This window comes from Tripterygium wilfordii, chromosome 22 (assembly GCF_013401445.1).
Source record: "Tripterygium wilfordii isolate XIE 37 chromosome 22, ASM1340144v1, whole genome shotgun sequence".
NCBI lineage: Eukaryota > Viridiplantae > Streptophyta > Magnoliopsida > Celastrales > Celastraceae > Tripterygium > Tripterygium wilfordii.
The window spans coordinates 5,087,330-5,103,714 of NC_052253.1; the positions used below are offsets into that span (position 1 = coordinate 5,087,330).

A 16,385-nucleotide genomic window follows, 5' to 3' on the forward strand; every position below is an offset into this window, starting at 1 on the left:
TTTGTACTTGTTTATTAAGTTGTTGCGCACATAATTTCATGTGCATCATGTATGATATGAGAAACCTGTGAATTCATTTGAATCCTATACATCCAACTCAAAAGTTAGGATAACTGAGATACCGACTGTTGAGATCTTTATCATTTTCGATCATCATTTAGTTGATCACTATGGGTATGGGGTAGCTTCATGTTTTACTTATAGTTATTTGCAACTAGTTGATCCCTATGAGATTTCTATAATATTATTCTTGAAATTTTTAAATGAACTGCTATTATTGTTTTGTATATGGTAATGGGATTAAGGTTAGTAAACGGTAATGGGATTTAAGAATAGGGCATTAAAAAAATCATTATTAGTAGGTAGAGAGTGGAAAAGGATGAGTTGATGATTGAAAAAGAAATGTAGAGAAAAAGAAAGCATATCCACCTCAGGCTTTTGAAATGCGTCCAAATGAACGGCTTAGTGGATATTAGAATTTAGAAGACTTAATTTCCAAACAACTGAATTTTCATTAGCCCAATCAGACACCTAATCACTTCTCTTCTTCCTCTCTCTCTCCCCTTCCATTGTTGCTTTTCTCTTTTCGTTTTATTTCTTCCGTGTAGCAGTTCCTTCCATTTCAGGTTAGTCCCTTCAATACCCAGCAACCATTTGAGGTAGTTTGAAGTCTTAACTTGGAACATTTTTGTATGTATAGTTAGTTTTGAATTTTAAACTGTTTGCATTGATGATAAGTGTAATTCTCAATTTCTCATGGGGAAGTTATCTCTTGACACATGAACAATATCAACTCAAGCAAAATTTGTTTAGTTAAAGCAGAAGAAATACAAGATTACTTGTGCTGCCTAACTGTTTGAAGAAATATCAAAATGAAAGGTGACAACTTTGTCTCAATTCATAATATGCAATCCTTCTTTATTTCTCTGTCATAATTCATAAACTGATATTGTAGGCATGATGGAGAATGGTTTGGAGGAAGAGGTTCAAGAAAAACAAAAACAGCCTTGCTTTTCTTCTATGGATAAGGTATATATGGTATGCTAAATGAATTAGGAAATTATGCTTGAAATCATGTGTCTTATGTAGTGATGCTAAAAGGGTGTTGCAGGTGAAGGGCCTTAAATGATAATCTGGCTTTATGATCTGAAACTAGATTAAAAGAATCAAAATGTGATCTAGTTTTGCGATTTTGGGAAATCCAGTATCGGATTCCTTTCCTGACTCAGTTCCACAATCCTGACCAGTTAGGTGCACCTCTGTAATTATAAAATAAATGCTATGGAGTCAGGAGATTAGAGTCAGTCAGGAGAGCAAAATACAATTGAGCAGAATGATGAATATGAGTTTTCGTTCTGCTAACTTTGAAATTGAAACTCATCAGGTCGATCAAGGGGAACCTGCTTCACTTACCTGGCAAAGGAAGTTGAACGACAATGCAAAGGTCCCTCCGGCTTTCGCTCTCAGTTGGCGAGACACTATGCATTTGGTATGTTTGCTTGCTTCCCCATACGTGCTTTCTCCATTGGTAAAAAAGATAATTCTTATGAGATACTCTCTCACTTCAACATTTCCGGTTTTTCAAAGGCTCCATTAGGCTTCCGGTTGTGGCGTCATACCAAGAAAGAAGAAGCAAAAGGAAGAGTAATACATCTTACACTGAAATATTTACTCTCTTTTTTTCATTGATTGATGTCCTCATTGTTTAAATAATTATTTCTCGTTTGATTAGAAAACATAACACCCATTTCATTTATTTTCTCAGGCGTCAATATTTGATATTTTCAGAAAGCACACAGTCACTGCTGATCATGGCATTCCTTTAGGTGGAATTGGGTAGGTCTTCATTTTGTCAAAAAAAGAAACTTTTTTCCCTTTTGTCACTTCCTTTATGATACCTTAGATATTTGGTATATTGGATTGCTATATCTAGATCCTAGAAAATCTGCATTAATCATCAGATACTACACAGCATCTCTTTATGTTCACAACACATCTCGAGACTTTATCTGGTTCTTCTATTACCTTGAAAGAACGGTTATAGTGCAGGAAGCATTGGAAGAAGCTTCAGAGGGGAGTTTCAACGATTTAAACTGTTCCCCTTGATATGCGAAGATAGCCCAGTTCTGGCAAATCAGTTTTCTGTAAGTTTTATCATTTCTTGGTACATCTAACTAATAAAGCTTCAAACTTTCTCTTAATTTCCTCCATTTTCATAGTCTGGTTACCTCATCTAGGTTTTTGTTACCCGCCCAAACGGTGAAAAGTTCTCAACTGTTTTATGCCCTAAAAGGCCAGAGCTATCCAAGTAGGTCATATTTGTCTATTAATTCAGTTTGCTGCCATTCTCTGTCTTAAAGCCATCGAAGCCGATCAAAACTTACTCAGCTAATTGTGCATCTTTGTACAGAGAAACTACTGGTAGTGGAATTGAATCTTGGGATTGGAATCTGAATGGGGAGAGGTGTAGATACCATGCTCTGTATCCAAGGGCTTGGACAACGTACAATGGTTTTGTCTCTTCCCTAAGACTTAAAATTTGTCACAGATTGGCAAGTTTGTACATTTTGTAATGATTTTTGCCAAAGCAGGTGAACCTGACCCAGAACTTAGAATTGTTTGTCGTCAAATTTCACCTTTTATTCCCCACAATTATAAAGAAAGCAGCTTTCCTGTATCAGCATTTACATTCACGGTACTACAATTCTTGTCAGAAATCTATGTTTTTTGCACTATTAGTCGATCTCCAGCTTGTCTTTTGCCTAAGTTTTGCTATATGCCTCTTTCAGCTATCGAATTTTGGTGAGACTTCTGCGGATGTCACCTTGCTCTTCACTTGGGCTGTGAGTATCAAAAGTCTATATTGCACATTGCATTACAATTTTCCGTATCTGTGTCTCATTTAAGGCAGTTGAAAGGCTAATAATACATGTGATCTATCTTTATGTTATATACTTGAAGATTTTATGCTCTCTGACTGTAATACAGTGGATATGATAACTAAAAGCCTGCACTTAATTTCCATAAATTTTGTAAATGTTCAGAATTCTGTGGGTGGGACATCCGGCTTCTCTGGCGGTCATGTCAACAAAAAAATGATGTAAGGGCGTATTTGTTGGAATCACTTTCTATGAGTTCTTTCATTTGGTAGATTAGTCCATTCTAATTATATGTTGATTTCATTCACATAACAACTTTTTCCCATTACAGGACGAAAGACGGAGTGCGTGGAGTAACTTTGCACCACAAGTAAGTTATTTAATAAACTCAAGACCTTGATTCAAGCTCCTTTGGCTTAAATATGTCCACTATTCCCACTGGATTTTGAAAGCTGTTTCTGGTATTTCTACTGATAACCACAATTTTTTTTCCTTTCAGAACAGCAAATGGACGTCCTCCTATTACATTTGCCATTGCAGCACAGGAAACAACTGATGTTCATGTTTCTGAATGTCCTTGCTTCCTTATATCTGGAAATTCCCAGGATATCACCATCACGGCGAAAGATATGTGGCATGAGATTAAAAAGGTGGATCTTCTCCTCCATTATTGGCTATCCATGAACTTTGAAGTAATTTAGAGTTAATAGTTACTTCTTTTTTCCAAAATTTTGCATCAAGCCTGCCATGAAACCAGCAGTAAATATCTTGGTTTTCTCCGTTCATCTTTCACATGCAAACTATATGGTAACTTCTAGAATCACTTAGATAGAATGATACCAAACAATCAAGAGCATTAAACTCTTTCATGGTTTTTTGAAGTCAGTTTACTTCTCTCTCTAAAATCCATTACAACTCCAGTACTGGAGGCTAGTAAAATAATTTACATAACTATCCATAATTTTGGATACAATGGCTGTGAGGACAGTACTATACCATGCACCATTCATAAAATCTTTGGTTCCAAGGGACTCCACAATCTGATTCTAAAAAAACTGGAATGCATGACCTCACAACTACTATTGATTTCTATCATATATAGTATTATCATCTTGATTCCTTTTTCTCTTCATCGTTGTAGCATGGGTCATTTGACAAACTTGACAGCAATGAAAATTCGCCATCAGATCCTGGATTATCTGTTGGGGCAGCTATAGCAGCATCCCTGACCGTTCCATCTAACTCTGCTCGAACAGTCACATTTTCATTGGCATGGGACTGTCCTGAAGTTAGATTTGGCGAAAGAACCTACCACAGGTGGGTTTTCCCTGTCTCTTAACACTACCATGACTAAATCAGCTTCTAATGTTTTATAACTTTTTACAGGCGCTATGCAAAATTTTACGGTGCTGCTGGAGATGCAGCAATGAATATTGCACATGATGCTATTATTGGTAATGTAAACTAGATATGAGGTTCCTAATTTTAGGGAGATTCTCTACTGGTTCTGCTAATGTAATTTAACATTGTTAGCTTTAGGCCTTAAGCATTCTCAGATATCCATCAAGAATCTGGTCTCATTTTAGCTACAAGATTTAACTTTGGGGAATTCATAAAATATGTTCTGGTATCTGTCCCACTGGGGTATGCTACTTTTCATGCACTAAGAAACAGAGTAAAACCTTTTTATTTTCCATAAAAAATCCCTTACATTTTCATGCTAGTTGAGATTTTAGCTCTTTGAGGGGCTAAATGGTGCCTGGCATCAAATGAGAGACAAACTGACACATTTCAGGAATGGTATATGATTCGTTTAATTGAATATTTTTTCTTTTGATTATCTTTTAACTAGAGAACAATAATTGGGAATCCCAGATAGAAGCGTGGCAAAGACCAGTTCTTGAAGATGGAAGACTTCCGGAATGGTGAGATTAAATGATCAATTTTTGGGCTAGAAGAAAAATATGCTTATGAAGTCTTGTGATATGCTGAATAATGTTTAATGTGAGAATTTTTCTGTAGGTACCGTATTACTCTCTTCAATGAGCTCTACTACCTGAATGCAGGGTCGACTATTTGGACAGGTATTTTTGTAGCCAAACATATATTTGTAGTAAAACCCATCTGTGATATATTGAAGATAATTTTATTTTTCACAGATGGATCACCTCCAAAGCAAAGTTTTATAACAATTGGAGACAGAAAATTTTCCCTTGATAAGTCCAGGTCAGATGTCGGAACTGAGAATGAGGTTGCTTGTAAGGATGGTATTGCTGTGGAAATCCTTGGAAAGATGTCATCTTTACTTGAGCAAGTACATAATCCATCATCATCAGATGCTGCTCTTGGGTCCTATTTACTTTCAAATGGAGAAGAAAACATTGGTCAGTTCCTTTATCTTGAAGGGACTGAATATCTGATGTGGAATACTTACGACGTCCATTTCTACTCATCGTTCACACTGCTGATGCTATTCCCAAAACTTGAACTCAGCATCCAGAGAGACTTTGCAGCAGCAGTGATGATGCACGATCCTGGTAGGAAAAAAATCATGTGCGATGGGAAGTGGGTTCCACGAAAGGTTCTTGGTGCTGTTCCCCATGATATTGGGCTCAATGACCCCTGGTTTGAAGTAAATTCTTATAACCTGTTTAGTACAATAAGGTGGAAAGATTTGAATCCCAAATTCGTTCTTCAAGTCTACAGGGATGTGGTTGCCACAGGTGATAAGGATTTTGCACAAGCTGTTTGGCCCTCGGTTTATGTTGCAATGGCTTATATGGATCAATTTGATAAGGACAAGGATGGGATGATTGAGAATGAGGGGTTCCCTGATCAAACATATGATGCATGGTCCGTTAAAGGTGTGAGTGCCTATTGTGGTGGGCTCTGGGTGGCCGCCCTCCAGGCTACTTCAGCCCTTGCGGGCATAGTTAGCGACAATGAATCTGCCACTTACTTCTGGGTTAAGTACCAAAAGGCAAAATCTGTATATAATACATTATGGAATGGTTCGTACTTCAATTATGATAGCGAGGGTAATAGTACGATTCTGGCTGATCAACTGGCTGGGCAATGGTAAGTAAGCAGATCCTCTGAGCCTTTACATTGCTCTTCATCATTGTGCATATATTTTTTTTACTGCCAAATCATTAAATCATATCAGTTTTGGTATGAGAACTTCTTGTTTACATCAGTAATTCATATGGCGTATTTGAATTCTTTAATGGCATGCTTCCTAGTAATTATACCGATATTAACGTATCATCTCATGTCATCTCATCTTGCATTCTCTTTCGTGAAAATATTTGCGTAGGTGTGATCAGAATTCGTTTAGTTCCTCTTTGTTCACTCTGCAAATTTGACATACGTGACAGGTATGCTAGACTATGTGGCCTAATGCCGATTGCTGATGAAGACAAAGTGAGAAGTGCACTCAAAAAGATTCATCAATTCAATGTCATGAAAGTGAAAGGAGGAAAACGGGGAGCGGTCAATGGCATGTTACCGGACGGAAGAGTAGATATGTCAGCAATGCAATCAAAGGAAATATGGCCTGGGGTCACATATGCACTTGCCGCTTCTATGATACAAGAAGGAATGATGGACATGGGATTTCAGACTGCAAGTGGTATTTATGAGGCAGCCTGGTCCAAAGAAGGTTTAGGGTGAGTCCTCATTTGCTCTGAATACCAATTCATATAATTGGACAGGAAAAGCCACTAATCAATTGCTGGTTCTGTTTGTTCTAGTTATTCTTTTCAGACCCCAGAAGGTTGGAACATAGATGATGAATATCGGTCTCTCTGCTACATGAGGCCGTTAGCGATATGGTCAATGCAGTGGGCTTTGTCAGAGAAGCCTAAGCTCGAAAGGCTCGAAAAGCAAGAAATGAGCCGTGATGTCAATGAACAGGACCCTGCATATTTAAAGCACCATGCAGAATTTACCAAAGTTGCAGACCTATTGGAATTGCCAAAGGAAAATCCTTCCAAGGGCTTCCTGCAGACTGCTTATGATTTCATTTGTAGAAAATTGGGATGTTGTTGTTAATCTTCCATGTCATTGAATGTCTCATGGAATTTTTCTGTTTGTTCTATCGGCTATATGGCTGAAAAAAAATGTCAAGACACATGGAAATTCAGTTTATTTCTAGTTAGTAAGCAAAAAAATAATCACAGTACTTCCGTGATTATGGTGTGGTTGTAATGTTGTTATACTCCAAAGTTTAAATCCAATCTTTGTTATTTTCTTACTTTGCCATGTTGTGGATCAAATTCTTCAACTTATTTTACAGAACTGGGATTTCCTAACCTGTCCAATCCCATATTTATATGGTCTAAATGGGACTAAGAAACCATTGAAATGCAAGAAGAGAGCAGAAAAAATTCAAATGTGAATTGAACGTCCATCTTCTGCGTCCATTTTAGCTTAAGACACTAATTCGCTAAGATGATTTAAGTACCTTTAGTGCTGTCTGGTGCCTGAAATTCATAAAACATATTCAGACAATGGAGGAAATGTCTGCCTTTTATTCGGTAATATTAAAGGCATGTAACAGTGTCTATGACACTGATGCTGAAGAGGTTATCAACATACCCTGCCTCAGAATCACGAATGATTCCTATAAAATCTCTCAGGGATCTCAATCTCTGCAGTTTAGATTGAGATACCAAAACAGCAGTAGTCAAAATAGCACAAGTAGAAAAGACGACCTTGTAACTTCTCACAACTTTCTAAATGAAAATGCCAGGCAAGAAAGTCACTAGATATACCATCTACGATCAAGGAAATACAGAAGCAACGACAAGTTAGTATCATCCAGACAAAAAAACAACGGAGATTCGTCGACAGTCTGAAAATAGACCTAAAAAGTAAAAACCATTGGATAATTTATCAGATACATTAATCACTGGCACAAACTCACCTACAAGCTAAATCAAAATTTTTATTGAGGTGCAGCATACATCTGTGTTGAGTCATACTGAGGATAACCAGGTTGGGGAGACACAGTTTTCCCATAACTAGCAGGCGCATTAGTTGGAACAGCAGCATAACCACCTGATGGTGCAGCAGACTGATCATAACCTGGTTGAGCAGGTGTTGATTGAGCATAAGCTGGCTGCCCGCTTGGTGGCACACTATAGGTTGCTCCAGCAGCACTGCCATAAGCTTGATCTTGTGCCCCTTGATAACCATAGGCTGGAGTGGCTGAGACTGGCTGCTCAGTGTAGCCTTGTTGTGAAGATGGATACTGTCCATAAACCATCTGTCCATATGCAGCTGCCTGCTGTACGGGCTGAGCGTAACTAGAGACTGGTTGTCCCCCCTGCACCGGATAGCCAGGACCAGTTGCAGTAGGTACTTGATTATACCCATCAGCTGCAGGTGCTGAGCCATATGAAGGATATGTTTGCTGCATGGGAGCACTTGATGCATAGGGGTACTGTTGTTGCTGTTGCTGTGGCTGTGGCACATTTGCACCATATGAGTGGGCGGATGGAACAGCACCATGATAAGGCATGTCCCCAGGCCCAGGTTGAGTAGGTCTCTGAGGGACGTGCGCTGGAGGCCCTTGTGATGGCATTGCATATGATGCTGGCTTACTATACTGCTGTTCTGCTGCATAACCTGGTTGACTACTAGTTTGTGGGTAGATTGGCTGAGAACTTCCATGTCCTCCATAAGTATGCTGTGTTGGAGCATAATTGTCATACTTCGGTTCCTCATATCCATGACCATGACCATAGCTTTGCTGTGTATGCGCAGCCTGTGAATAAGGAGCTGGATGACCATATTCCGAATCTCGAGCCTGTCCATAATTGTAATTAGCCTGGGATGGAGGTGGGCCCATGGAAGAGGCAGGGGAATGACCAAAACCATGCATGGGATTCGAAACTTGACTGGGTACTGAATGATCAAATGAGCGGGCTCCCTGTCCGCCATAGTAATCATAGCCACCACCCCGTGGAGGTTGCCCCTGCATGCCAGATGGAGCTCTTTGTTCCCAACCAGAAGCAAAGTTATTTCTTGGTGCCATTTGCTGTGGGGGATAATTGCCATACATTGGATGGGTATACTGTTGATTTTGGGATGGATATGGTCCTCGTTGATGATAATCATATGGCGTTGAGTGGGCAGCATGGGAAGCCCTGGGTCCCCATTGATGCTGAACACTGGGTCCACGTGATCGATAGGCCTGCTGGTTAAAAGTGCTGGAGTGAGGTGATGGTCTCACAGTCTATTCCAAGACAAACAGAAGACAAGGGTGGGTTAGTAGAAGCAATATCATTTATGTATAACAAGAATATGAAAGAGTTCAGGTTGTATGAAACAGATATGTTGCTGACTAAACTCAAGTAAGCACATCCCCTTTTCCAAGCCAAACATTGCAGACATTCCTGGATATCATCTTTACTAAAGGAGAACCAACATTGCAGCAACCCACCCATTATATAACAGTTACACAGTAACATCTCAGAATAAAAAAAAAATCCCACAGCAATAATTAGTTCAAAAAAGATGGTATAACTGTCTGCTACTACTACCACAAAAACAAGAATCACTATTCTACTTGCATGTGGATCCCAGTAACCAAATCATAGCACCAAGACAATACATACATTTATCGTAAGTTGAAGGCTATATTCAATAAGCAAGCAAATATGAGAGAAGATCAAGTGGGGCATTCAAAAAAATGTAGGCAAAAATGTCATCAACATGTTCAATACACAAACAACTGATCTCACCATCACATCTCTTCCCTCCAAACCAAGAAGATCACAAAAGAGGGAAGTTAATCTCAAATTCTAAAGCACATCCCTCATTTCTATCAGCATTAAACTTGAGAGCTGCCTAACTGGTCTTGCACAGTCCAAATGTTGCTTCAGAACTACTTCTACATTTAGACAATACGGTAGATAATCACCTCATACTGCCAGCAACACAAAACGTAGCACACAGATTGCATTAAGAAGTTCCTATATATTTAATAGCCAGTCAAAACTTCAAACAAAAGTGAACAATGTTGCCAATAACCAATACCATGGCTGTTAGTAACCTATAACACCTGAACTGCTTGGTATCTTCCTTTACCAGTCAAATTCAAGATTTTTTAGTCAAGACTATCCAAGTTCAAAACATATGTATACAGAAAAAATGGATATCCAAAACCCCACTCACCTCCAAGGCTCCAACTGGATTGAGGCCAAGAACAAACCATATCAAGGGTTCAAAAGTTCCTGCCTGAAATGATCCTGTTTGTTTTCCTTGGACTAGTTTCTTAGAAAAAAATAACATCGTAACAGGCACTAGAAAACACACTTTTAGCTTACAAAAGAATCTTATACCGGCCTGTCTAGTCCACAACTGATCACCCTCGACGCATCATAAAACAGCAGCAAACCCAAGTCCAAAATTTTTAATGCTACACACTTCAGAAGACAACCAGAGGTGGGGGAGGCCGGTGTTTCTCTTCAATTGTTAATCTCCAGCAACATGTCATTACATCCAAGGATCGAATGACAAAACAAAAGGCTAAATTATTGATCCATGGAACTGGGGCAAAAGATACCAAGTCACTCCCATAGCACAAATCATTTAGTTTCCAGCTCATCTCTGCAGGGCCATGATAATCAAGACAACCTGACAACGTATACAGTAATACAAATCTAAAATTAAGGGAATAAAATTTGGGAACTGAGAGCATTACTGCGATGCCAGCTTGCTAGTCTACATAACTGAATGCCAGCTCCAATTTATACACATTACAATCTTGAAAAATTGCATCTAAAGCATCTAGCAGAAGTGAAATGACTGGAAGTGCAACAAGATGTTTTCAATCTCTAAGGGCAACCGATAACAAGCTTTTGTCGCAATTATGGTGGACCTCTACACAAATCAGATAACATATGCCATACTTTTAAAATGCTTCACTAGCTAAAAAAAGACATGCACTTATATACAGTAACCCCCATATATAATTTTTATACATATGATGCCTTCAGTAGTCATATTACTTCCCCCCAAAACACATCTTATACATGGAACATCTGGTGCTACAAAGCACGAAGCTTAATGCAACATTCTTAACTTTGAAGTCTCAAAGTAGTCTTACCAACTATTAACATCCTTCAATTGCGAGATTTAATGCCTGATACCTCTCTTCGACGGATAACAGTAAAAAGTGGTTGTCTATTGCTACACCATGACAGCAATGCTGACCCCATGGGAAAGGCAAAGGCCAGATCTGCATTTTTAAAGTCAAGCAATTCGAAATCGGCACCTTCAACATAAATAAACCATGGCAACCGACATCTTGGAATGTACATATCATCTTGCTAACAGAATTCAATTGACCTTGGCATGGATGATTTATTATACCACACGATTTTCATAAGTCATGTAGTCCATCTCTAATTCTCATGGCAAAACTATAAAAAGTTTCTTGACATATTGAACGTTGCAGTCATAGAAACAAAAGAAACAGTACTCAGCCAAATAAATATAGTAGAAAAGGCATCTTTTAACCAATCCCAGTAAAAGGCAAGAAAGAAATTTGCGACCACTAGGACCCCAATACATTGTGCCCTAAAATTTTCTCGAGAGATAAAATATTACATTCACAATTTTTTACATTCTCGTGATATGTTCCTGGAAAGTTACATTCTAAATACAACAAATACAATCCTACATATTTTTACGCGCTATCATGCATAATTTTGTAAGAGCAAATGATACTAGAGTAATAGGGTAAAAACCCTTTTTTAAGACTTCTAGACAATAGCAACATGCTAAGCCACGTGATAGAACAACTTATAACTCTTGAACAGATTATTAAAAGTAAGAGCATATAAACCGATTTGTTCAAACAATTGCATAACATGTTCCTAGATATATGATCTAGTGACAGAACACAAAAAATACAATTCACGAAATCCTACACAGGAATTTAAAAGAAAGATAACAACTCAATTCATGCATATACATGGCACAATATTGAAGATATGATTTAATCATAAACTACATTCATGATCATCCTTCACTCCATTCATCGTCTACACAGGGTTCATCGAGCAGTTACAAGGACAACCTTTCAGCAAAATAAACTATTCAAAGTATCCAACAGCAGCAGTTAAATTCAATCACCAAAAAACAATACTTATTGCTCAATAAAAAGAAGCATTAGTCAAAAACAAACCTGATTCATAACTTCCTCTATCATTTCTCTAGCCATCTCAATCTGCCTCTTATCACCAGTCACTCGTACAGTCCTTTCTTTGGAACCATCCCCTTCCGGAAGATGCTGAGGTATCAGCTAAACAAAATCGGACTGTCAGTATTCATGATAACATATTTTAAATAATGAAACAAGGCATTATGCCTTTCAAGCACGAGTTGAATTTAACAAGCAGCGTAGATTGAGGCATATGATATCAACTACCTGGATACGAGCTCCTGATCTGTTCTGCAAACCTTTAATGGTATCCCCACCTCTACCAATGATCAAACCAACCTGAACAAGAAACTTACATAAGGCCTGGATAGAACATGCATAAGCCTGAAACTCGGTAGATGCACTTTTACCTTCTCATTTGGAACTTGAATCTCAATTTGCTCTGTTGGGCCAGCAGTCTGAACACTAGGAAGGCCCCTAGCTACAAGGGAAGGGGAACCCCCAGCATCAGCCTACAAAAGAAAAAATTAAGCAAATGCCAAAATTAAACTGGAAAAGGAAAGGCATATCAGATTCAAGGAAGCAAATTTAATCAGAAATATTTACAAAATATGACAACAAGAAAGTATTTCTTTGGGTGACCAAAATGAAAAACGATGTATCTTTCGGTGATCAAAATGGAAGTATGTTTACTCCGGTGTCCACGTCATCAATTCCGATGACTGAGTGACCTCCGTAATAATTTTTTGTTCATTGAGTGACTAGTTTGGGAGAGAAAAAAAAATCTTCGGGTGACCAAATTGGAAAATGATATATCTTTGGGTGACCAAAATGATAGTTTACTCAGCAAAAACACAAAAGAGGCATGAAGTGAAAGATAATAAACCTCTGCTATAACGGCATTTATAAGCTTTTCAGCCTTTACAATACAGCTCAAAGTCCCTATTAATTCCACAGGCCTTGTTGTCAAGTTTGGATCAGCCTCAGCATCCCTGGTGATTTGGATTTTTGCTCCCGAATTGGTCTGCAGGAACCTTATCGTGTCCCCAGCCTTACCAATAAGAACTCCAACCTGCACCAGCATACTCACAAAATATCAGTCTGATACTCATGTCTGATTTTCCAAACTAAATTTTCAAGGATTTCCAATTATAATCAGCAATAGAGAAATGCAACACAGAAACGCAACAGATTGAGGGGATATAAAACCAACATAGCTACCATTTTTTGGATAAGCAAAACAATGGGACAAAAGGATGAGAAAGAAGCATATTTTCATCTTTGAATAGTAGCTTGCTAATTCTGATAAGTCAACATAAATCACTAATTCACTACTACAATGTTGGGTTAGCAACAAGTCAATTTATTCATAAATAATACGCCATTCTGCTAGTGTTATCTCATGTTAGCAAGAGCATGAATCAGCTTCTTTAAAATTGTTCCAATAAAAAACTCTTACAAATTTGTGCTAACCACCCAAGCGGAGAAAGTATTCACAAGAACTGCTGGCACAGAATCAATGCCTAGATCCACCATGTTTGCAATAGGGCTCAACTTACTAAATCCTGAGACAGACTACTACTCTAAGTATAGGTGAAGGATAGGGAAAAATAGAGCAAAATCTCATTGGGTTTCATGCATTAAAATAGGTTCCTGCGAACTCTCAAATAGGATGGGTTTACCAGCAAAAACAACATTTTCATTATATTACATTTACCAAATGATTTTGAGAATAAAAACAACAAGAATCATGGCAAACACTGTCACAAAAGTGGAGACATTTGCCTTGCGTAAACAGGAAGGAATCCAATGGACAACAACCATATGACAAAGATTGGCATGGTAATATCAAACAGGCTGGTGGCTGCCACAGATCAAGGTATAAACACCAAAATTCTGTAGCAGCATAACTTCCAATATCACCAAGTCTGCAATGGGAAAATTCCAGAAAATTTGCAGATTTTGGAGACAAATGGCATGGAATGCAGATATCTCTAAAAAGATGTGATCATGATTCATGCAGAACAGTCATAATGGCACCTTTTAAGTCACTGGGTATTAGGTAAGCATAAAAAAGGTAAACTCCTTCAGTGCACAATCATACTGAAGTGGGCGGGGTCGGGTATTACGTAACAACAATACCTTGTTATTAGGGACTTCCATTTTGCGTGATGTAGTCTGCCCATCATCATATGTGGGTTGTGCTTGCAGTGCAGAATCATCAACCTCTTGTTCAGGAATCTTTTCAGGGGATTTCTCGGTCTCGGCTTTAGACGATTCAAGAATGTTCTCCTCCTCAGAGCCATCACCAGATACTTTCTGGCTATCTGCAGTCTCATGATCCTCAGCAGCGGGCTGTTCATCATCTATTGTCTCTTGAACTTCCACAGATGTGGGCTCTGTATCCTCCCTCTGCGCACTCACCACATTCGGCTCTACAGCATACTCCTTCACAGGCTTCTCATTACTATCTAATTTGAACCCATTTTCACCAGCTGTAAACAATATGTTACAAAAAAAAAAGTCACGACTCGCCAGCAGCACAAGATAACAATATTTTCCACATAAAAAAGTACTTCACCATCTGAAAACTAAATTCATAGTCCATAGGCCGAAGTTCGCCCTAGAACATACTAAGCAGCAAATTCCAAACTAACAAGTTCAATGGAAAACCAAACAATATTTATTTCTCCTCTTTCATACTGTTTAATAGATTATCTTTCACATGGAAGATATGTGAAGAAAAAAATAATGAATATTAGCCATAGATTTGAAAAAAAAAAAGAGTACTCATTTTAAATTACAACAAAAATAAACCACCACCACTTATATTTTTCTAAAACTTCATATCTAGTATTCAAACATAAAAAAAAATTCCACAAAAATCTTAAATCCACGACGGCATATAAATAGCTAAAGCTGTTTAGTCATTCCTTATTAAAAACTCATGCTCCAATAACAAACAGAAATAAGAGTAAATCAATGTCTAAATATACTGCCCATTAACTTGAAAGCAATCAAAACGTGATAAAATCCGGCTGCAAACGAAGCATCAATAAGAAGCAACAGAAACCCTAAATCATTTAACAAATTCAAAATCAAGCGCAAAAATACCTAAACCATCGGCTTTCTCATCAATCCTAGCGCGCTTGGCCTCGGGAAAATCGGCGCCTGCCTCGACACTGTTTTCTTGCTCATGTTCCTCGGGTTTCTCTTCGGAGTCAGCTTCTGGCGGGTCAGCCACGGGTTCGGTCTGAGTTTCAGGCTCCAGCTCCTCGAGCTTGCGCTTGTGATCTGAAGGCGCGGGGCTGGCCTCTGGAGAGGACACTACCACTTGTTCCTCCGCCATTAAATTAAAAAGCTAAAAGAAAGCAAGGAAGATTAGCGGTTTTGGGGATTTTGGATACTAGATGTGTGTGGCTCTGTGTGTGCGCATTTATCAGGGACGGAAGAGAAGGTTTAAGGCATTATATAGTGTGTGAGATCGCCGTTAGATTGGGTTTCGTTATCGATATTTTAGGTTAGGTTTGGGCCTTTAATTGGGCCAAACCAAGTTTGAGCATCCAGGACCAGCATAAGAGAATATACCCGTACGAGCCCTAAGTGAATCTCGATGGGCTCGACTTGTCAGTTGTCTCCATTTGTCAACATGAATCGTCCATATGAATTGTGAACCAATACCACCAAGACGGTTGTGTTGTGAGCTATCAAAATATGGCCCACAAAATTGTTGGCCTTTAATATCTTTCAGCCCAATAATTGTTAGAAAGAAAATGTCACAAAAGAGCCGAATTTAAATGCAGACCAAATAAAAAGGAGAGCAAGACATCTATTTTTCTGTATTTGCCTACTCCTTCCTCCAAAGTCAGACTGTATCTTATTATTATGTACAATACTAGAAACCCTCAAAATATCATCTCTAAAAGTCCCCTAAATTTATGTGGTTTTAAAATAGTCATCGATTAAAAACACATATGTAGGGCCCACTTCACATCCAACACTCCACGTTAAATGGGAGTATTTTGGGAGTCACTTTTTTAAGAGTTTCAAGCGTTATTCTATTATTACTGACAGACCAGCTTTGGATTTATAGCACATTTTGCCATCAAAAAATGACATATATTTCAATTTGCACATGAAATATATGTTGTGCCAATTTTGATACCCAGAAGTTTGAATTTGTGTCAAATAGACGAGTTGAATGATCAAAAGTATCAAATTCGGACCAGATATGTAATTTGATGCAAATTCATACTTCGAGGTATCAAATTAGCACAAAACATATTTTGATGTGCAAATTAAAATATGGATCATCTTTCGATGATCAAATG

General features: G+C 38.3%; 2 protein-coding genes across 5 annotated transcripts; one reads left to right on the top strand and one right to left on the bottom strand.

The window, feature by feature from the left end:
• Positions 1–494: 494 nt before the first annotated feature.
• On the top strand, positions 495–7,134 carry LOC119990420 (non-lysosomal glucosylceramidase-like). 3 transcript variants are annotated; one of them, XM_038836320.1, is made up of 20 exons: positions 495–626; positions 956–1,029; positions 1,385–1,489; positions 1,588–1,644; positions 1,766–1,836; positions 2,045–2,144; positions 2,238–2,308; positions 2,411–2,511; positions 2,592–2,695; positions 2,790–2,843; positions 3,045–3,100; positions 3,211–3,249; positions 3,379–3,529; positions 4,021–4,196; positions 4,266–4,333; positions 4,732–4,804; positions 4,902–4,963; positions 5,039–5,957; positions 6,257–6,547; positions 6,632–7,134. In XM_038836320.1, the coding sequence occupies exons 2-20, from the start codon at positions 958–960 to the stop codon at positions 6,930–6,932; spliced, it is 2,871 nt and encodes a 956-aa protein (XP_038692248.1). In that variant the 5' UTR covers positions 495–626; positions 956–957; the 3' UTR covers positions 6,933–7,134. The 3 variants fall into 3 exon arrangements, with proteins under 3 accessions (XP_038692248.1, XP_038692247.1, XP_038692249.1); XM_038836319.1 differs by having other exon boundaries at positions 500–626; positions 956–1,038; XM_038836321.1 differs by lacking the exon at positions 495–626 and adding an exon at positions 638–659.
• Positions 7,135–7,630: 496 nt separating this feature from the next.
• LOC119990421 (far upstream element-binding protein 2-like) lies at positions 7,631–15,500 on the bottom strand. 2 transcript variants are annotated; one of them, XM_038836323.1, is made up of 7 exons: positions 15,169–15,500; positions 14,197–14,549; positions 12,941–13,126; positions 12,465–12,566; positions 12,322–12,393; positions 12,079–12,195; positions 7,631–9,120 (listed from the first exon to the last, which is right to left on the bottom strand). In XM_038836323.1, the coding sequence occupies exons 1-7, from the start codon at positions 15,401–15,403 to the stop codon at positions 7,828–7,830; spliced, it is 2,358 nt and encodes a 785-aa protein (XP_038692251.1). In that variant the 5' UTR covers positions 15,404–15,500; the 3' UTR covers positions 7,631–7,827. The 2 variants fall into 2 exon arrangements, with proteins under 2 accessions (XP_038692251.1, XP_038692250.1); XM_038836322.1 differs by having other exon boundaries at positions 12,319–12,393.
• Positions 15,501–16,385: the final 885 nt, after the last annotated feature.